The sequence below is a fragment of the Mytilus edulis genome, chromosome 1 (genome assembly GCF_963676685.1).
Source record: "Mytilus edulis chromosome 1, xbMytEdul2.2, whole genome shotgun sequence".
Lineage (NCBI taxonomy): Eukaryota > Metazoa > Mollusca > Bivalvia > Mytilida > Mytilidae > Mytilus > Mytilus edulis.
The window spans coordinates 34,245,820-34,269,137 of NC_092344.1; the positions used below are offsets into that span (position 1 = coordinate 34,245,820).

The 23,318-nt window shown below is 32.8% G+C and overlaps 1 protein-coding gene across 2 annotated transcripts in view; it reads left to right on the top strand.

Annotated features, from left to right (window-relative positions):
* LOC139519379 (scavenger receptor class F member 2-like) overlaps nt 1-23,318 on the top strand; it is a 38,337-nt gene that overhangs the window by 8,830 nt on the left and 6,189 nt on the right. Inside the window, exons 2-4 of one of the 2 annotated variants that reach the window (XM_071311396.1) lie at nt 16,235-16,308; nt 19,573-19,674; nt 21,556-21,699. In XM_071311396.1, the coding sequence (XP_071167497.1) occupies nt 16,248-16,308; nt 19,573-19,674; nt 21,556-21,699 (307 nt within the window). In that variant the 5' untranslated portion in view covers nt 16,235-16,247. Of the gene's footprint in view, nt 1-16,073; nt 16,309-19,572; nt 19,675-21,555; nt 21,700-23,318 lie in introns of those variants that run through there. The other variant, XM_071311405.1, reaches the window with a different exon arrangement.

Genomic DNA, 23,318 nt, shown 5'->3' on the forward strand with positions numbered 1-23,318 from the left:
TTGGCATTTGATATTTTAATCCGAATTCGTAGATTTATTGTGGTAGGAAAACATTATTGTTAATCATTTGTACAATTTCTTAAACATCATTGACATCATTTGACAAGGATAATTATTTTTTTCAGTTAGCGACAAAAAGGATATAGCAAAGACTGTTGATTAAATTTTCCCAAGTCAAATTAAGTTTCGCGGTTATTGACACATGCAAACATACTTCCATTCAATTCTGAATAACTTTTATAACGTTAATGAAGACATTTCTGTTATCAAACCATCTATCGTTATTTCCGTCTAACAAAATGGTCAACTAGTATAAAAGCGGAGGTTCTAACATTACCTGTTTCATCCATAATAGATAAACGTAGTTTTGCTTCAAACCGATCAGAAGAAATCGTTACTTCGTATATTTATTTAGTAACTTCTAATTGATATTTTGTTAGCAACAGCTGATATCGGTTTGTCTTAATAGATAATAACGACAAGTTAATGAGTCATTATTGTTAATCAATAATAAACAATCACGTCAAGTAGAACAGGTATACGGGTTTCTTGGCATCTTTTTTAAAGAAGTCAAGGAGACACTGCATGACATTGGGTCTTTAAGTATGAACTATTTTGTATGTGTCAGTAAAATTGTCCGTGTAGTGTACTTTTAATATGGCCCCGCAACGAAGTTGCCGGTGCCATATAGTTTTACCCTTGTCCGTAATTCCGTAATTCCGTCATTCCGCACGGAGGTTTTTTTCTAAACGCCTTCGAATTCAGATATTGGGCTGATTTCGGTAAGTGAGTTAACCATGATGAGTTACAGATCAAGTTTAAGTTTCGTTCCGCTCCGCTAATTTTTGCCGAAATTACAGGCTTTTGACTTTTTAAATTTTTTGAAAATCACAGTTATACAGACTTTTTTTCTAAACGCTTTCAGATATTGCGATAAATTTTGGCATGTGAGATAACCAATATGAGTTACAGATCAATTAAAAGTTTTGTTCGGCTTGGTTAATTTTTGTCGAAATTACGGGCTATGGACTTTGATAAATTGTTGAAAATTACAGTCATAAGGACTTTTTTTTAAATGCTTTCAGATATTGGGCTGATTTTTGGTATATGAGTTATTCATGATGAGTTACAGATCAAGTTTTAGTTTCGTTCCGTGCGGCTAATTTGTGCTGTAATTAAGGGATTTGGACTTGGATAAATTTTTGAAAATCACGGTTATACAAACCTTTTTTCTAAATGCTTTCAGATATTGAGTTGATTTTTGGTATGTGAGCTAACCATGATAAATTACACAGATCAAGTTTAAGTTTCGTTCGGCTCGTCTAATTTTTGCTGTAATTTAGGGCTTTGGACTTGGATAAACTTTTGAAAATCACGATCTGAGCGTCACTGATGAGTCTTATGTAGACGAAACGCGCGTCTGGCGTATAAAATTATAATCCTGGTACTTTTGATAACTATTTACACCACTGGGTGGATGCCACTGCTGGTGGACGTTTCGTCCCCGAGGGTATCACCAGCCCAGTAGTCAACACTTCGGTGTTGACATGAATATCAATTATATGGTCATTTTTATAAATTTTCTGTTTACAAAACTTTGAATTATTCGAAAAACTAAGGATTTTCTTACCCCAGGAGTAGATTACCTAAGCCGTATTTGGCACAACTTTTTGGAATTTTGGGTCCTCAATGCTCTTCAACTTTGTATTTGTTTGGCTTTTTAACTATTTTGATCTGAGCGTCACTGATGAGTCTTATGTAGACGAAACGCGCGTCTGGCGTATAAAATTATAATCCTGGTACTTTTGATAACTAATTATACAAACTTTTTTCTATACGCCTCGAGATTTTGAGCTGGTTTCTGATAGGTGAGACTACCATCATGTTTGTGTCCACAAGTGTTATTGAAATTGCAGATTTTTCTACTTTTAATCATAAAAATATCACATTGATATAGTGTGCCAATTATATACATTGTATCACTCGTCATTTGTAAATCAATTTCAATGACAAGATAGAATTTCAGGCTTAGTGTGATTGTAAATTGTATATATTAGTAATTCTCAACGATATACATGCATATTATCTTTTATTGATTTAAAGTTTTTTTGTGTTTAACTAGTATGTTACTTTTGTTTTCATCGCCACGGCAAAAATACTGAATTTAGTTCTAATCAAATATGCTTTTTAGAAGAAAATCATCTTGGGCATTGCTACCTCAATATACTTGTTATTGAAATACGGAGAATTTACAAGACACAAGACTGACTTAGCCACTTGCAGACTTTTACTAAAAATGTAGCAAATGCGTCCTTGTGTTAGATACTTTTAGGCCAAGTTTTTGCTTCTTATACGTGCCATTGGTAGTCAGAATCTTCATCAACTTCTACATGTTCACTCACTTCACAGACTGATTGGTTGTTAACTTGCACTTCACCCGTCATGCATGCATGCAATATGTATTTACAGGCTTTAAATTAGCAACAATCAATACACTCTCTCAATACATAAAAATGAAATGGCACAACCCGACGTTATCATATAATCTACTGTCTCCGAGTGAGTACTTGTGATGTACACGCCTTACTTGGAGGACCTATTCATCAAATGTTACTCGCACTTTAAATAGAATATAACATTTCACTTGACAGTTGGATCATTAATCAATCAGTCAATCAATCAAAACTTAAAATATATGTTTTCTCTTATCTAACTTATGTATACCAACTGTCTCATTGGTCTATATTCCACTGTCTCATTTGTGGTTTATACTAGTCTCATACTCTACTATCCCATTGGTCTATACTCCACTGTCCTAGGGGTACAACTGCACTGTCTTATTGGTCTATACTTCACTGTCTCATTTGGTTTATTCTCCACTATCTCATTGGTCTATACTCCCCTGTCTCATTGCTTAATTCTCCACTGTCTCATTGGTTTATACTTCACTGTCTAATTGGTTTATTCTCCAATGTCTCATTGATCTATACTCCACTGTCTCATTGATCTATACTCCCCTGTCTCATTAAATTATACTCCACTGTCTCATAGATCTATACTCCACTGTCTCATTGGTTTATACTGCACTGTCTCATTGGTCTATACTCCACTGTCTAATTGGTTTATTCTCCACTGTCTCATTGGTCTATACTCCACTGTCTCATTGGTCTTTACTCCACTGTCTCATTGGTTTACACTTCACGATCTCATGGGTATATATTCTACTGTCTCATTTGTCTATACTCCCTGGTCTCAGTGGTCTATACTTCAATCTCTTATGACTTATTAGTATATTCACTACGGTCTCATCGGGTTTTACTCTGCTGTCCATTTGATGCATATCCTTCATCTCCTTGTGTTCAGATTTTACTATATTAAGATTAAATGTGGCATTTAGACGAAAGTGAAACCTTTACTATCGATTTAAATGAACCGGTGAAAAGGTCGCAAACGTGTTAGTTTTCCAATCTCCACACGCATAGATGTTAAAGACTAATTATTTGATGATGTTATTGATGTTCGATTTCTCAATCACGACTATCGGAAACAGGTACATCCGGTGTTTTCATTTCTGTGACAGTGGACAGGCAGGTGTATTGAAAATGAAATGAGAACATTCAATATTGACTTTAATAATATATTTGTTTAATAAGACGTTTGTTTTTCTTCAAGGATTTTTTATTCTGTTAGAGGATATCATGTTCAGTAGAAAGTTGTTCGCTTGAAGAAACAGCATTGTCAAATTGATTAACTTAAAGAACAAACTTTTTAAACAGAAATAGGTTTTAAATGTCAAATGATTTTTTTTTACTTTTATCACCTTGATATCCAGGGTATATCACATAGTCATTCTCATTAGAAAACTTCAAGAAAATATCAAAATAGAAAAACTCCTTTCATGCTCTAACTTTATAAACAAAATTGATAAATAAAATGAAAAATAAAAAAAATAACAGCTTTTTTTTGCTGTAAGATCTAAAGATTTCTAAAGCGATAAACGAAAAATTCGACTCTTTATATCTCAATAATTATGAATTTTATATCTCTATAACGTTAAATTAGGTCTTCATAATGATGAATAAAACATACCGATAAATCTTTCCTTGTAAACCATATTTAAAGTTGACAATAATCGGTTTGCATCTTCATTTGGTGTTGGTTTTTTTTTTTTTTTTTTTTTTGTTGGCTTCGACCGTTTTGAATTTACATTAATATAATATCTGCATTATTCTGAAAATAATGAATGAAAGATTTTTATTATTTAAAAAAATGGTAATTTGTTTTGGTAGATAATAAATATGTTTTTCAATAAAGAAGTTTGATTACACATTAGGGATGTAAATGTAATGTAACCGTATTATATATGAAGGTTACAAATCAAAAGATTTTTATGCATCGTACTATAAAAAAAAATCATGATGATAAAAAAAAAACATATTTTTTAATGTACAGTATAGTTATCATGGTTATACCATGACGTGCAAATCTTAATATCAGATGGGGGAATATTTTATTAGCTTATTAAGGCTAAACACTTATTATAAATTTGTCTTGGCTTTTTTCTCAGATTTTTATTGCAACATTGTAAATGTAAATAGTTATCAAAGGTATCAGGCTTATAATTTGATACGCCAGACGCGCGTTTCGTCTACATAAGACTCATCAGTGACGCTCAGATCAAAACAGTAAGAAATTCAAATAAGCGTGTTGTTCACATTTTAATGCTGGTATTCCGTCTGCAAATGGCTTATAACATCTACACTTAGAGGTAAAAATGTCGAAATCAACCAATAGGAAGTAATATTTTGCTATTTTTTTGTCTTCTACAATACAAACGTCAAACATAAGTGAATTTGTCAATTGAAATAGTATATCCCTACAATTCAAAGAGTTAATGAATATATATCCAAAAATAACTCCGGAATCTCGTCAGCGCTTTTTGTTTGTCTATTGCGCTTTTTGTTTGTCTATTGAGCTTTTTTTTAAGCTGACTAAATTAAAACAAAAACATTTAAACAACTTCAATCAAAACAGATATTTCATTTAGCAGACGGATTTTGATTTGATTTGATTTGATTATAATATTGTCCAAAGGAGAAAACTATGTAATGAATCGTCAATGCTTTTAAAATACAAATTTGATTCGATTTTTTCCTCAGAAAAACGGACCATATTTTGCTTTTCTTGTCTTAGGTAATAAAGCATTTTATCAATACTGCCGTTAAATTTTCAATCAATAGGCCTAATTATGATCTTTCCCAAGGATGCATTGGAAATCATTTTATATTATCAGATAAATCAAATCCTGCTAACAAAGAGCACTTCGAGGGATTTGAAAATAATTAATAATTTGAGGATAATACCAAGTGAACTATTAACAATACAATCTAGCCAGCGATATACTTTTTTTTCAAAAACAAAGCCATTTAGGAAACGATTATTTTTAACAAAAAAACTAACTCAGCACGCCATTATGTTTCCAGTTAAAGACAACCGGTGAATAAAAATTAAATAATAGCAAGACAGTCAATCAATGTGTACTAACGGATATGTGTTTCTACGTTGGCTACTTCTTCATGGCAATAATATAATTTTTCTTCCGGATATGGGAGTAGACTCCTGGGTATGAGTGTAAAACTTCCCGTCTAACTGAGCACGTTTGACCGTTCATTTCCTCATTCAACTGTTGAAGTAAATGTGAGCGCCGCTGGTCGGTCTAATGTGTCTACGTAATAGTCGAAAGGTCGACCTTGGGTCTGTACATTATAAGTTATATGGTTCGCTCATGACCCTTTACGTATCCATAGAGGGTGAATAAAATCCATAGGGGATTCGGCCGGGACACTGTTTAATTAGGTTAAATCCACCATTTTCTACATTTGGAAAATTAATGCATGCACCAAGTCGAAAATATGACAATTGTCAATACGTTCGGGTCGTTTTTACATTGATTTTCGCGATTTGTTAGGGGACTTTCCGTTTTTTTAATTTTCCATAGAGTTCAGTATTTTTTTTATTTTACTTTTTAAATTTTACCTAGCTATGTAAAAATATAGAAAATCCACATTAAATGTAATAATATAAACGTTCCAATTAAAGTGCACCTGAAGGTCTTTTCGACAATTAATGTATTTTTAGTGATGCTCTAAATCAAAAATATTTTAATATTAAAATCTGATACAAATGGTATATAGATGATAAAACTAGATAAAACTTATAGTATAGGCAAATCTGGACTAGGAATTAGAGCTTTGTAACAGCGAGAGATATATTCTTTAATCTAAAACCATTTCCAAAATTTTAACCAAACAACATCTGCAAAGTTGAAGATCTGATCAAACAATAGTAGGATCAGAAGTAAAGGCAAATTCGGGCAAGGAATCAAAGGATTTGCATGAAGGAGATAAAATCCATATATATATAACGATTTCCAAAATTCTGTTAAAGCAAATTTCAATAAGACAATATCTGGCTCTTTGTACCAGTGCCATAGCAGATTCTGCAGAGTTAATGATATCAACGGGGACTAGCTACCCACCAACAGAAGTGTGGACCCATTGGTAATAATGACATTATCGTCTCGTGTAATACTGAACAAGGCAATTAATGACTCTTCATTTTAGGAATTTTTGGTCCTCAATTCTCTTCAACTTCGTACTTTCTTTGGCCTTTTTAACTTGTTTTTTATTCGAACATCACTGATGGGTCTTTTTTCTGGCGTAAAAACAAAATTTCAACCAAAATTTCAACCCTGGTATCTTTAATGAGTTTATTCAGTGATGCTAGAAGCAAACATTTCGAAAATTCTAAAGCTATTATACAGGTTAAAGAGATGATAAAACCAAAATAAACCTAGAGTATAACCTGATCCGGACAAGGAATTTGAGTAATGCACGAGGGCGATTTCCTTATTCTCAATTGAGTTTCAGAATCTTACATAAAGATGTAGTGTTGGTTGAAATCGTTAGAAAATAAAAGTTCACCAAAAAGTAGGCATTTTAGGTTTTGACATTCTATCGTCGCCGATCTGTTAAACTACCGATTAGCTCATTAAGACCATCTATTACGTTATAGGGTTCAACAACTATTGTGAGCAAACGATTAATGCCAGTTTGAACGGAATTTTAACATTTTGATATAGATCATAACTTTATACTGAAGTGCTTATCTTAATATCCTATGAATAATCGAACAAAATTGTCATGACAAGGAGTCTTTAATCTTGTTAGTTTAAAGTACTCAAATCAAATTGTGAAGACAATTGTTTACATATTACCTTGAACCTCTACAGATGCTTAGCTGTCTCTTTTTTTTTCTCTTGGTATGCTAAAATAAATGGAGAGAAGTTTTAAAGTTCTTGACATTGAAATTTCGAAATAAAACCTGGTACATTTAAAGCACGCAAAAAGTTCATAAAATAATGCGACACATTCATTGGAAATAATATTAATTAGTGAAAAAAGATAGATGGTATTTTTATCGATCAGACACAACAACGATATGATGATTATATTAGTCGTTTTCATTTTGTAAAATATACAATTTAATTGGCATTAATTGTACTATCTATACTTTTGTTTTTTCGAACAGACACTCTGACGAAATGATTAATACTTTTAGACTGCATTTGTGTGAAATACACTTTGCATTTTTTTTTATATGTTCTCCATTCACATTAAACCTGTACCTAATATAATGAGGATTTATAAGCTATAGATTCTGATAAGCCTGTTCGCCTAACTGGCATATTTAAATTCGGCACAATCTGAGTAGGCAATGCAGTGTTAAAATGAGTTCATCAAAGACGGACAATCAAATTTAATATGTTGAAACATGTCTTACTTGTGATCATTCAACTTAATCTTGTATTGACCCGAAACGCCTGCTTTTTAAAAAAAAATGAAAGTATGAGTTTATGGAAGATTTTTTTTTTTCCAATTTATGGCCCTTCATTCCTAAACAATTTATGCTCATATATATTCCATGATATCCACGCTTTTTTAAACATTTGTCTACAAACAACCAACAACTGTTTTAATTCTGGTGACAGAATAAAGCTTTTCTCTATTACCTCCTATCTATAATACTAAAATTACGAGGTCCAATTTGTCAGCCGTCATCACGTAAAAACGACGGATCAAAGAATTTAACTTTATATATAACTAATATAGTACAAAGGTGTAGATTAAAAATTACACCACTCCAGGCCCTTTTGTTTTCCACGTTATTAATATTGCCAATAATTAAGAAGTTCCGGGTCGAGTCCGATACCGATACCAATAGTATATTCACCTATTACCTATTGCCTTATCTGTACGTTCCGCATCTGACAGGCGCACCAACAAACGGTGTATTCAGGATTAATATGCTTATTCAGGATTAATATGCTTATTCAGGATTAATATGCTATATACACGGGTCATAATCACAGGGTTGACACTACTAAATTGTCAAATTGTTACAGGTCTATTGTAGTATTTTAATCAGTAAGACTTTCTAAGATAACAATAAGAATACTACAAATCTGGACTAAAAAATAAGGCGTATAGGTACAGTTTTCAATTTGTTAGCGGGCATGACGTAAAACAGCGAATCAAAGAATTCAACTTTATATATAACTAATATAGGACAATGCTGTTGATTAAAAAATACTCCATTCCAGGACCTTTTGTTTTCCAAATAATTAATATTACCAATAATTGATAAGTTCCAGTTTGACGGATTCAAACAGAAAGATTTGAAAGCAGAGAAAACTGTGTATCTGATAATCGGCATGACTTTATCAGATGACAATACTAATATTAAAATAAGACTTGCGCATAGTTATATACTTTAATTCAGTCACGGACCCGCGATATCACGGGTGTGTTCTAGTACATTTCTAAGAACATCAAGAGCTAATATGTACCGCATTAGGTCACTAGCACACTGTGTACAAATAGTCGCTACATAGTAACATCTTTCTTACAATAAAGACAAAAATACAAGGATGTCACAACGTGACAAAGTTATAACATGTTTCTGAACATGTTTGATAACATTAACGGTACCAATTTTCCTGCACCAGATGCGCATTTCGACAATACATGTCTCTTCAGTGATGTTCGTGGCCAAAATATTTGAAATCCAAAGCTTATATAAAAGATGAAGAGCTATAATCCAAAAGGTCCAAAAAGTATAGCCAAATCCGTGAAAGGAATCAGAGCTTTGCATGAGGGAGATACATTCCTTAATTTATAATAATTTCTAATATTTTGTAACAGCAAATTTTAATAACACAAAAAATCCGTAGTTTCATGCCAATACCGAAGTACTGGCTACTGGGCTGGTGATACCCTCGGGGACTAACAGTCCACCAGCAGAGGCATCGACCCAGTGGTAGTAGTAACATTAACGGTACCAATTTTCCTGCACCAGATGCGCATTTCGATAATACATGTCTCTTCAGTGATGCTCGTGGCCAAAATATTTGAAATCGAAAGCTTATATAAAAGATGAAGAGCTATAATCCAAAAGGTCCAAAAAGTATAGCAAAATTTAAACCTTTAGCTCAAAAGTGCTATTTGAAAAAAATGGAGTAATGAAAATAAAGAGGGCATTTAAACCAAACCCAAATTCTGTCTGAAGTAGAAGTCATGAATGATCTCTAAACATTTCGATATCAGATCAAATTTTCTACAACAGCATTTTTTTTTTATTTATAGATATATCAGAGACATATATACGTCTCTAGATATATGTATAAAAAATGTTAAAAAATGTTCAAAAGAATATTATTATACTTTGATATCTCTCAAGCTTACTAGGTTTGAGAAACTTTGGTATTTTGATCCTTAGAAAAGGAGCAAATTCAGAAGAAATAACTTATCAGCCATTTTTCTTAATCATGGCGTCATTTTAACATTCCACTCTACCCCCTTCAAACACATCACGCCAATCTATCAACACACATACTAGTGATATTGAATATTGGTATAATTCATTAAAAACCTTTCGTTATGTTTCCAAGCACTCCAATATGTATATTTCATATTAATAAAATAGTAATATCATATTTATAAGGTTAAAATAATAAAAAACATTATTACATTTTTTCAATGCGTACATTTATATCTGCAAGGGAGTTAATACAGTCATCATGATGGTACAGACGATAATCATTTTGCCATTGTTTTAATGATCATTGATCACGCTATTCTCTACCAAAATAGATGATTAAGAAACTCCTTGTTTTATCCCTTATCGATAAGACTGATCTATGTATAATTTAAAACCTAAAAACGTAGTATGACGTAAAACAGGTTCTAAAACATTCGATAACTTCCAGGAACATTTGGTGTAAAACAAAAACCAACGTTATATCCTAAATGAAAACATAGCAGGAATTAAACTACCGAATCAAGAGAGAAGAAAGATACCAAAGGGACATTCAAACGCTTAAGTCGAAAATAAACTGACAACGCCAAGGCAAAACAAAAAGATCTATATACAAACAACAGCACATCAAACGCAACAGAAAAACAAGAACCCCACAAAAAGCAGTTATGTTCTAAGGTGCTCCGGGTGCGTCATCGACTGTTCTATACTTATGGGTTAACTAGCGCTTTCTATATTGTTAAGACATCTGTCTGTTATTGAAGGTTTTTTCTTTCGTTGTGTATGTTGTTTAAAATGATAAAAGCAATGAGAGAGATTTATTACCTAACAAAAACATACACATACGAAGTGAACTTATGAACATCAGGAATGTAGAAGCTTTATGGTCAATAAACACATACGTATACAATTAGCAAGCATATAAACTAAAGCAATACAATAGAAATTTATGGACAAACAAAAACATATGTAAACGATTAGCGAACAAAAACATATTCTAAAAAATAATTAAAGTTTGGGCATCCAAGGTTTACAGAATGTTCAGACTGGGTTTTAGCATGGCCAGTACGGGTCTCCAGATTGAGAATAAGGAAGCTTAAGAAATAGTCTTCAATGAAATAGACTCTGATGGTCGTCGTTTGTTCTGAATATATTCAGCTTATAATCAAAGATCTGCAGGATCTGTCGAAATAATAAACGGCTGACATCTTGGCAATTTGTGTGTAAAGACGAATTCCTTTCTTTCTTTGTCGTTACATAAATGATCCACCGCCATTGGTGTGTATACTAGTAATTAATATGTGAATCAATTATTTTTAGTGTCGTTATTTTAACTTTCCCAGGTAATTGGTGTAAAAAGATGAATCCCTTGTTTTATTTGTCGTATCTTAATGTTGCATGGTAATTGGTGTGAATAGATGAATCCCTTGTTTTATTTGTCGTATCTTAATTTTGCATGGTAATTTGTGTGAAAAGATGAATCCCTTGTTTTTTTGTCGTATCTTAATGTTGCATGGTAATTGGTGTGAATAGATGAATCCCTTGTTTTATTTGTCGTATCTTAATTTTGCATGGTAATTTGTGTGAAAAGATGAATCCCTTGTTTTTTTGTCGTATCTTAATGTTGCATGGTAATTGGTGTGAATAGATGAATCCCTTGTTTTATTTGTCGTATCTTAATACATGGTAATTGGTGTGAATAGATAAATCCCTTGATTTATTTGTCGTATCTTTAATTTGCATGGTAATTGGTGTGTATGGATAAATCCCTTGCCTTCTTTGTCGTATCTTAATGTTGCATGGTAATTGGTGTGAAAAGATGAATCCCTTGTTTTATTTGTCGTATCTTAATTTTCCATGGTAATTGGTGTGTATAGATGAATCCCTTGCTTTCTTTGTGGTTATCTTAATGTTTCTTGAATTTGTAATCGTTGTGTTCAGATTAATCCATATATTTCTTTGTCGTTATCTGAATGTTCCTTGAATTAGGGTTTATAGATTAACTCCCTTTCTGTCTTTGTCGTTATCTTAATCCTCCTTGGTAATTTGTGTGTTTAGATAAATCCCTCTCTCTTTTTTGTTTATCTTAATGATCCAGAGTTAACGTTATTGGTGTTTATAGTTAAAAAAAAATCTTTTTTTGTTGTATCTTAATTTTCCATGGTAATTGATGTGTATCGATGATTCCTTTTTTTCTGTGTCGTTATCTTAATTTCCCTTGAATTGGTGGTGTTTAGATAATCCCCTTTCTTTATTTGTCGTTATCTTAATGTTCATTGAGTTGGTTATCGTGTCTGTAGATGAATCCCTTTCTTTCTCTGTCGGTATGTTAATTTTTCTTAGTAATTGATGTGTCTAAACTAAATAATGACATTTTGACCACGTCTTATATTGTGGTTTAACATATATGTCGTCTGTCTGCTAAATACGTAATGTATTCTATTCCCGAACATGACTGTTATACCGACAGTAAATTTACATTGCTATACGACGTGTCTCGATATTTTGTGCATCAAACAGTCATGTATTTGTTTCTGATGGGGTTGTGTTTATGGTTTCGGTTGAATAATGTGTTACGTCGTATCGTTTGTTGTCCAAATAATTATAGAATTGCCTTTCAATACCATAATTGTCATATTCCTCAATATAACTATAATAATGAATGTGGATTAGCATTGCTGTGTGACGTGTCTTGGTGTTTTTTACTTCCAACATTCATGGATTCATTTTTTATGTTTCTGTCTGTTATGGTTTCGGTTGGCTAATTTGTTATGTTTTTTCAAGTTCAAATTATTATAACATTGCCTTTCCATTCAATCCTTGTCATGAAAATTGTTCGGACGAATGTTGCGAAAATAATCTGTATATAACGTTTGAGATTGCAAGTTACCTTAGTGCGTAACTGTTTTTGATATCCTGTTGTGTTTGTCGTTGACGGAATATGTTCGTTGTTGTTCTGTAGTTTGTGTCGACTATTATATTATTTGTTTTTGCATTTCTCTGTTAGGAATGTTCTTTTGTGGATTTGTACTGTATTTCTGCACGTAGTGTTTTACCGATATGTTTTAACATTTTCACAAAGCTAGAGGTTTGGCATGCCACAAAACCAGGTTCAACCCATCATTTTTTTCTTGAAATGGCCTGTTCCATGTCAGGAATATGGCAGTTGTTATCAACAGTTCGTTTCTTAGTGTGTTAGCGTTTGTTTTTGTTGCACTTCGGTGTTCCTATTGTTCCTTGGGTTTTTTCCTTTTAAAGATGATGTGTTTCCCTCGCTTTTTGTTTGTAACCCGGATTTGTTTTCTCTCAAACGATTTATGACTTTTGAACGCCAGTTTACTACTGTTGCCTATATTGCGACGAATCCCATTTCTTTCATTGCTTTTAAAAATAATAACTTGGTTCTTGGTCTGAATCCTCTTTTTTGCATTTGTTTTTAAATTGGTAAGTGTGTATACATGAACCCTTTTCTTTCTTTGTGGTTATCTTAATGTTAATTGGTAATAATTGATGTGGATAAATTCCGTCCAAAATCCCTTTCTTTCTTATGTATAAAGAAACATAAACTAAATCGTTGTGTTAGGATTGTATGACAAGATAAAGGAATAGTCTTGATATATTTATGAATCTATTTGACAGAACATTAATAAAATTGATTTTGAAAATCACAGTTAAATATCAATCAAAGGTAATCTTCAGATCGCTTAGCCGTATGAGAGATAATGGATGAAACTGATAGATGAAAATGAATTGATTTTGCGTGTGGAATGTATATTTCCCTTACAGATCATTTTTAATTATCTATTTACATTGATTTTAATTCCTTTTAAGTATACTTTTATCCTGCCATATAATTAATCGAAGAAATCATATAGTTTTAGTGATGGGCAAATTAGATTTAACTCTTTTATAAAAATTTGCACATTATGCGTAATAACTTTTGAAGCATTGGTTACTTCTTGAATTGCTCGAAGTGTTCTCACGAACGCCGTTATTGTGAAGGGCCGTTTGAGTCATAATTAATTTTGTTACACGTACACTGATGTGGTCGTTTATGTACCCTAGAGGTTCACGTACGCTAGAGGTACGAGTAACAGGTTGTTCACGTACCCTAGATATACACGTTACATTTCGATCACGTATCCTAGAGGTGCGCGTAACTGTTGGTTAACGTACCCTGGAGGTACGCGTAACTCTTTGTTTGTGCAGCTCACCTGAAGAAAACATGTAATCCCTTTCCCTGCATAATGGATTATCTGTGTCTGCATCATTTCGATATCCAATCAAATTCCGCCTAAAATTCACGAGACGCTGACACTTATTTAATCATATCCTTCAAGGATGTGTATTGGATAAGGGAGGTAACTCTGGAAAAGTGCTTGAAATTTGTCAACAATTCGAAAAAAAACTGTTTTTCATGAACACAATATGTTGCAAACATTAATGTTTAATATAAAATATAAGTTTAAGTATTAAACTAATAATTTTAACCAAATTTTAAACCTAGGAATGAATCATATTTCCTAAGATTATGTTAACCAAATTTTAATCCTAGGAATGAATCATATTTCCTAAGATTAACCAAATTTTAAACCTAGGAATGAATCATATTTCCTAAGATGAAAATAGAACTACATGTATTACTTCCAATTTATGTGTTTGAAAATCTTGGAACCAAGTAGGAATTATTGATAAAAAATAAAAAGGGTAAACACTTATTTAAATTATTGCTTATAAAAATTCTCAAATGGTTTTCAGACAGTTTTTTTCTTCGAAAAAAAAAGGCTTGATTTAGTTTGGTCATTTTTCTCTCTTCGCCGGACGAGTTCATTGTGCCCAGGGAATAAAGGTTATTACGCATACGTGAACAAACAGTTATGTGTAATTCCAAGGTACGTGAACAAATAGTTACGTGTACCTCTAAGTTACGTGAACAAAGTGTTACGTGTACCTCTAGGGTACATACACAAAGTGTTATGTGAAAAATAGTTACGTGAACAAAGTGTTACGTGTACCTCTAGGGTGCGTGAACGACCTGTTACGCATAAATCTATGGAACGTGTAACGAAATGAATTATGACCCGAACGGCCCTTCCTACGTTACAAACATTTGTACATTGCACCTCATCGAAATATCAACTGATCGCATATATCATTTGACGCGGGTTTATGTTTAGATATAGGGTCTTAATCGTTTATAAGATCTTTTGCATATTGATTAAGCACAATCTAGTATATGATTGAATGCATTGTATATGTAGATGAACCCCTTCTTTCTTTACAATGCTGAAACATATGCACAATCCTTCAGTTGATAGTCATGTAACTTAAATTTAAAAATTTGGGAAAGTATACGTCTTCTACTGTGCTATACTATACAAATATAGCCTTTGTAAGAGGTTGATACACAAATATATTGACTTCAAAGAAGTATATTGACTGAGGACGAAGTCCTAGGTCGATATACCCTGTATTGAAATACATAAGATGTAAACAAAAACAAAAACACATAAGAAATAATTGAAATAACAGCTTATATATTTTGTTAATGTCAAAGTGACAATGTTATATCCATAAAGTTCCAACAAAATTGAATGATCGAAAAAAGGGGAATATAACGCAATGACGATTTTGGTACAAAATTGGTCAGAAATTGATAATATAACAATTATAGCCTTTGTATGAGGTGAATACAGGATATATCGACCTGTATCTAGTAAATAAAACATGCTGATGAATATGGTTGATCAGCTTATAAAGAAATGAGAATGGAAATAGCGAATGTGTCGAATAAACGACAACCCGACGATAGAACAGACAACAGCAGAAGGTCAACCATAGGTCTTGAATGCAACGAGAAAATCCCGCACCCGGAGGCGTCCTTCAGCTGGCCCCTAAACAAATATATGTTTCTGATATAATTGTTGAATTACAGTAATTCCTATAGTATCTATAGTGCTATAGTTTCCTCATTAAGAAGTGTTTATTTTACCATTATACGTCATGACTCTTGGTAATACATATATCAATATTAACAAGGACATTAAGACCAAATATTAGTAGATAATTATTGATCTCTAATTACACAATGTGTCAGTGATTATGTTGCTGAAGCAATGATTACAACTGCACATAATTAATGGCATCTGTTTGCAGATTGCTAATTATTATTATATTGTTGTCCAATCTCCCCAGATGAAACAGTAAATCAAAGTCCTTGATTAGTTTGTCTTTAACTCTTTAAGGACAGTAATTGTTACTGACTATATGTGATGTTGAAATTTATGTTAGCTTAGTATGAAAAATTCATTACATTTTGATTGAAGTAAAAGGAAAAGTTTATCTAAATTCATTTCAGTAGTCAATGACTGATGCCAAACCATAATGTGATTACAGTACTCATCCTATGGGGAACATGGATTACAGTTCATGGTAAGAGTTTGTCAAATATTCCCGTGTTTTCTAGATTTTTTGCCGAACCAATCCATATTAATACATGTTTGTCTATAAAATATTTATCCTGCAATCAGCTAACTATTGTACAAATAACAGATATACAAATGAATTTTTGCTTTTTTGTACCGTGATGTACAAATAAAGTCTCCTGTTACCCACTTCCAGTGATCAAGCGGTATCCTGGATATATCTGCCTGGGTAACAGTTCATTTTGGTTTCCTCCTCGCGGTCCGCGTTCAACTATGTCGATTTCTTCATAAAATCAGAAACAATAATTTGGATTTAAACAACTAACTCACAAGAGCCGGGAGTAAATTGCAGGATAAAAACAATAAAAAATACATTGCCGGATATATGAAATGTATTTGTACTTGCTATGAAAACAGAGAAAAGCTCTGCGAGCCTCGCTGTTCGTCCAGTTTCTAAAGCTCGTACAAATAAATTATATATTTTCCGGCAATGTACATATATTTTATAAATATTATGACCATACAGATATGGTATAAGTAATGTCTTTTAAGTAAAATTATCTGTTTTGTTCAGGAAATGAAATAATTACACGAATTTCCTGGTCTTTTTACGCTGATGACAAGCACAGCGTCGACAATTGAATTAATGGAAATATATTATACATTGATATTAAATTTTTCATATAAATACTTTTCGATGGATTTTACGATAATTGAAGATCCTCTCTGCATGCTAGTAGGTGACAGATTCGAAATTTTAGAATATTCCAATAATCCACATAACAATTGTTGACACACAACATTTCAGAATAGATCATGAAACAGCCGAAAAAGATGCAGGAATATTTTGCATTCCAACGCAAATAAATAAAATCGTCAATACTATCCGATTCATGTTCTTAATCTTTGGAAAAGTAAACCACATGCATAAAATAAACCTTTTCACAGTTATAGCAGTCAAGTTTAATAGGGGCATATTTTTGTACTGTTTGTTGAATTGGTTTGGATAATATGGGAAAACATCACTCGAAACAGAACGGTTGCTTGGAAAACATGCAAAGAATTTCCAGTACTTTCAAACAAATTCCTCCTCTATCCAACAAAAATCTGCCCCTATTCAATAAGGCTGAAATAACCGTGAAGTGGCCTATTACAGTTACTTTTTCGTGTCAGAGTTTCAGAGTTTCAGTTGAATTTATATATCTTTATTCTCAATAAACCATCATTTTGACAAGGTACGGAGAAATCATTCACACTTTATAATTATTGTTATATTGTATCATTCATTTGATGTTCATTTAAGCTTAACCCAGTCACATGTTCATATGCCTGTCCCAAGTCAGGATCCTCGTTAGTGATTTTTGTCTGTTGTAGAATTTGGAATTTGAGTCAGGACTTAGAAAGTCTCTGTTGTATTTATAACAGTTTTTTTTCTAGAATTGGGGTATTTAGATCTTGGGATATTATATAAATATGGGTCTATTTTCCGAGAAGTATGTTTGACTGCATAGTATGAAAATACATAGTCATGCGCAATCTGATGGTACAGGATGTATAAATACGTAGTCACACCCATTCTATTTGAAATTAAAGCCGACCGTGCAAGGTCTGTATAGCCAGTCAAGGTCGTTAAAAACTTCCATATATTTATATATATCTTTCTGGAGACATGTTCAATTATAAAGAAACCCTTTTAGAAAAAACAGCAATCATACAGCAACTCAATAACAAACAAAAAACATGGAAGGACGCCTAGAGGTCAACATATATTGATCAAGCAAACGAAAAATTTAAAATTTAGTAAAGCTATAAATATCATAGTCTAGTAACGCAGTGAAATGATAAAGCAGGGACTAACAAAGACCTGACGTCAACCCCAAATTCCTTTATGGAAAAAAAATCAAAAAGAATTACCCAAGACAACCGCTTATATAGTGAACAACCAATTAACTTCAAAGGGGGGGGGGGTAATGTTTTTCCTAAAAGATTATTCATATTAAAAGAAAAAAATTGTTAAAGCAGAGGACAAAAAAAATGTTCTGAATCCAGGTTTTGCGCGAAAAAACAAATCTGACTGAAACCATCAAATTTAAGTTAAATGGTTGCTCCCTGACTTGGACTTAGGACAATCATGTGAACGTATGGCTAGGTCAAACTAGTTTTGTAGTAATCAACCATCCTCCATTTCATCAAGATCATTGGACTTACAAAGGTTTACAGATAAAGGTACAATACAAATCTATTCAGAAAAAAATATGAATTATTTAACATCGATATAACGATAAAAACACATGTAAAATTTAAAAAGAACAAATAAGAAATTCAATTTGATTTGCTTTCAACTTTGCTTCCTAACTGTAATAATGCCGTGTTCATTTTGTTCTATGTGAAACCCTTTCTTACAATTTAGTATATAAAAGATGTGGTTGGTGGGATGGGTTTTTTTCTATCGGAAATTCAAAAATCAATAGGACAACAATATATCAGATGCACAATGGTGAAAGGTAGGAAAAGTTCCATGGCATCACAAAACTTAGTGAAAATAAGTGAATAAATATTAAGTTAAGGATACAAACACAGCTCTGTAAGCAAACTTAAACTATTTTTATTTATCCTAAATGGGCTTCCGTAACCACCAAGTTTTCAGAACCAAAAAAAAAAGACTGAAATGAAACCAGCAAATACAAATATCAGGTAGTAATTGAGTGCTTTGGTCAATATAAACAAGAGACAACTATCCACAAAAAGACCAAAATGACACAGACATTAACAACTATAGGTCACCGTACGGCCTTCAACAATGAGCAAAGCCCATACCGCATAGTCAGCTATAAAAGGTCCCGATAAGACAATGTAAAACAATTCAAACGAGAAAACTAACGTCCTTATTTATGTAAAAAAAAGTCAGCATTGCTTTATGAGAGCAACATTAACAGCTTCTTGTAAAATAGTGTATGTGAAAAAAGATTTTTTAAGTCCGTTTCGTATCATAATTCCATATCTTCTTAGGAAAAAAGACATATTTCTAAGACTTTACCCTACCGTTTTATGAAAATTTGCAGCAAACTTAATTTTAGTAGGAAAATTATGAAACAAATGAAAATAAAATTCTTCATTCATTATTGTAAGTATTTTATGTTTTCTAATTACTGTCCATAAATATATTATTTGTATAAAGTTTATCAAAGTAAATGCAATATATTTTTCTCCCCAGCACTTTTTCTTTTTACCCCAAAGTATGATGTTGCTACATTTTTGTATGTTCTTTCAGCCGTGACTGACTATTCAGAGCAGCCAGAAAACCAAACTCTGTTCGGAAAAATATCTGGACGTACATGTTATCCTGGGTGGACTGGGCATAATTGCACTAAAGGTTTGTACTTTAAATGCCAAACATATACACATATGATCTTTGAAGGAGAATGTTTGGGCGTATGACATTTACGCTGATTTTGGAAATATTCGATTTTTCATTTGCGCCGATTTTGTACTGGTAAACTAAAGATGAATGTATTTTTTTAAGTTATCATTACGAACCTCTTCCGTTCGCCAGTTGTACATACGTTATGAATGGTCAATTACAACATGTATATGTAGGACTCTAAAGTGCGATGGTACTCATAAGTGCGATGGTATACGCTAAAGTACGATGGTATCTCACGCTAAAGTGCGATGGTTGTTTGTTCGTTAAAGTATTATGATGCATCACGCTGTTTAAAGTTCGATGGTCCAAACGGTAAGATTCGAGGGATTTTAAAAAACATCGACGTTAAAAGTCTTTTTGCAAAAGCTAGTATGCTAAGGTATAACATATGTGATAGGCTTTATAATTTACCGGTAGGCTTAAGTGATTTTTTCTTAATTAACAAATCCGACCAAGTAATAATTGCTATAAAGGTAATATAATGTTAATGTGTCGCAACAAATTATATTTCATGTACCAGTAAAATGATTTTTTAACAATTCGGAGCGTATTGAATATTTGAATAATTGGTGTATGTTGCCGTTCACACTAATGTTACAACCTCCCTTGCAGTCGTCATTGAAAATTACAAATACAAAATTCGTTCATTGTCGGAATGTGCAACACTCATTTGTATAAGCTTTAATTCAAGTGCGAGAGAAAGTTGTTAATCAAATATTCCTAATCTATCTTCCGGCATGTTCATTTTTGGTTTGTATAAACGGCTGTTCACGTCATTATCAAACTACCTTTCTAACGTCTATATTTTCGCGGACCATCGCACTTTAGCGTGACCATCGTACTTTAGCGTCCCCATCACACTTTAGAGTCCAACATATATAATTGCTGTCCCCTAGAAGTAGATTTTTGTCGTTTTCATCTTGCTCAGAACTGGTCGAGGAAAATCCAGTCTGTTACGCTAAGCACAGAGTATGAAGACAAATCCAGTGGAATGTCTGGGTGACCCAGTGACACTTAAAAAAATAAATACTTTGTGATGTTATGATACAACCCATAACATATACCATTAAAAAGCATATATAGTTTCTTTTGTTTTTGCCATCTTGTTTGTCCAACAGTTGTACGAGTAGGGACACTTTCCACCATATTTTTCACTCATAGGAACACAAAAAACGTCTAAAATCTTACTTGCAACTTGGGCTGTGATACTCTAATTTTATTAAAGATTGAGACTTTCGACAATTACCCTGGTGAGAAAAAAAGTCAGGGAAATTTCCCCATCCTCATTCTTTTGAAATTTGTAAAAGTTTGGAGCTTTTTTCAGCACCTCTTTATACGGAGTTGTTTAAATATTCCTTTATTCAATTACTTATTATATACGATCTCAATTGTTTAAGACACATTGTGTTCAACAGTTTTAAAATATTAAGAAGATGTGGTATGATTGCTAATGAGATAGTATTATTCACCAAAGTCATTTTGAAATATAGAATCTATTTTTAAATGATTGTCCATGTTGTGGTAAAAAGAAAAAAAACACGCTTTTAACATCACGCTTTTCTGGATTAATCTTCATCAGGAACATTTGAAAGGAAAGGATGTATAATAAGCGGAAAAGATGAAGATCTTGAGATCAACAAGTTTTTGGACCTAAAAAAAAATAGCCGAATCCATCTAAGTGCAACTTTGCCTGCGGGTGTTGAAATATAAGATTCTACATATTTCAAATTTATTAACGGAAATCTTAGATTGTTTGTTATAAATCACATCAGTACCAAAGTACTGATTGCTGCGATAGTGATGATATATAATGGGTATTTTCTATTTCAGAATGTCCAGAAGGGTCGTATGGAATGAACTGTGCCTTTAATTGTAGTATTCATTGTGTATATAAAATGTGTAATCCAAAGTCTGGTAATTGTACCTATGGATGTGAATATGGATGGAGTGGAGTCTTTTGTGACGACGATATTCGTAAGTACCCCTGTACTGATAAGAGAACTCCCCGCGTCACAATTAAGGTGTAATTCGTTCTTAAAATACTAGTTTTGACGTGAAAGTTCTTGCAAGAGTTAGACAACTTTATCATAATTATATTCCAAAATATTAATGAAACACCAACTGAAGTTATCGTGGAAAGATCGTCCAGAGCCTATGATTTTTTTTAAAAACCAACACTTCATTTCAAAATTTCATGCAATTATAGCGTTTTTCCTGAATCTAACTTTATCAGGACGATCAAAGCAAAATGGGCAAAAAACACAAAAATAATAATAGCGAGATTCCTTTAAGGTCAACTATGCTTGATGGAGACGAAACATAAGTTTCTTTACAACGTCTAAATTTAAAAAAACGGACAATTTAAGAAAGAATTGTTACAAATCATACCAATTTCGAATGAATGACTACTATGCTGATGACAGCCTTGGGGACTGTGAACAAATACAACCTTTTGTGCTTTGTGCATGCCGATCTGATATATCATGTCATTTACAACATATTCACATTTTTAGCTCATCTGGCCCGAAGGGCTAAGTGAGCTTTTCTCATCACTTTGCGTCCGGCGTCGGTCGTCGACCGTCGTCCGTCGTAGTCGTCGTCGCCGTGTGTCGTCGTTTACCTTTACCAAAATCTTCTCCTCTGAAACTACTGAGCCAAATTTAACCAAAGTTTGGCCACAACAATCATTGTGGTATCTAGTTTTAAAAATGTGTCCGGTGACCCGGTCAACCAACCAAGATGGCCACCATCGCTAAAAATAGAACAATTGGGGTGAAATGTAGATTTTGGCTTATATCTCTGAAACCAAAGCATTTAGAGCAAATCTGAAATGGGTAAAATTGATTATCAGGTCAAGATCTATCTGCTCTGAAATTTTCAGATGAATTGATGTTTGTTGGGTTGCTGCCCCTAAATTGGTAATTTTAAGGAAATTTTGCCGTTTTTGGTTTATATCTTGAATATTATTATAGATAGAGGTAAACTGTCAACAGCAATAATGTTCAGCAAAGTAAGATCTACAAATAAGTCAACTAACTAAAAGGGTCAGTTGACCCCTTAAGGAGTTCTTGCCCTTTATAGTCAATGTTTGTCAATTTTTCGTAACTTTTTGTTATCTTGTACAGAAATCTTCTCCTCTGAAACTACTGAGACAAATTTAACCAAACTGGTCCACAATCATCATTAGGGTATGTAGTTTGAAAAATGTGTCCGATGACCCTGCCTGCGAACCAAGATGGCCGACATGTCTAAAAATAGTACATAGGGTAAAATGCAGTTTTTGGCGAAAATCTCAGAATCCAAAGCATTTAAAGCAAATCTGATGAGATTGATTTATTCGTTAGGTCAAAGTCTATCTGCCCTGAAAATTTCAAACTTATCAGGCATCCCGTTATTGGGTTGCTGCCCTAGAATTGGTAATTTTCAGAAAATTTTGCAGCTTTTGGTTATTATCTTGAATAGTATTATACATACAGATTAACTGTAAACAGCAATACTGTACAGCAAAGTAAGACCTACAAATAAGTCAACATGATCAAAATGGTCATTTGACTCTTTAAGGAGTTATTGCCCTTTATAGTCAATTTTAAACA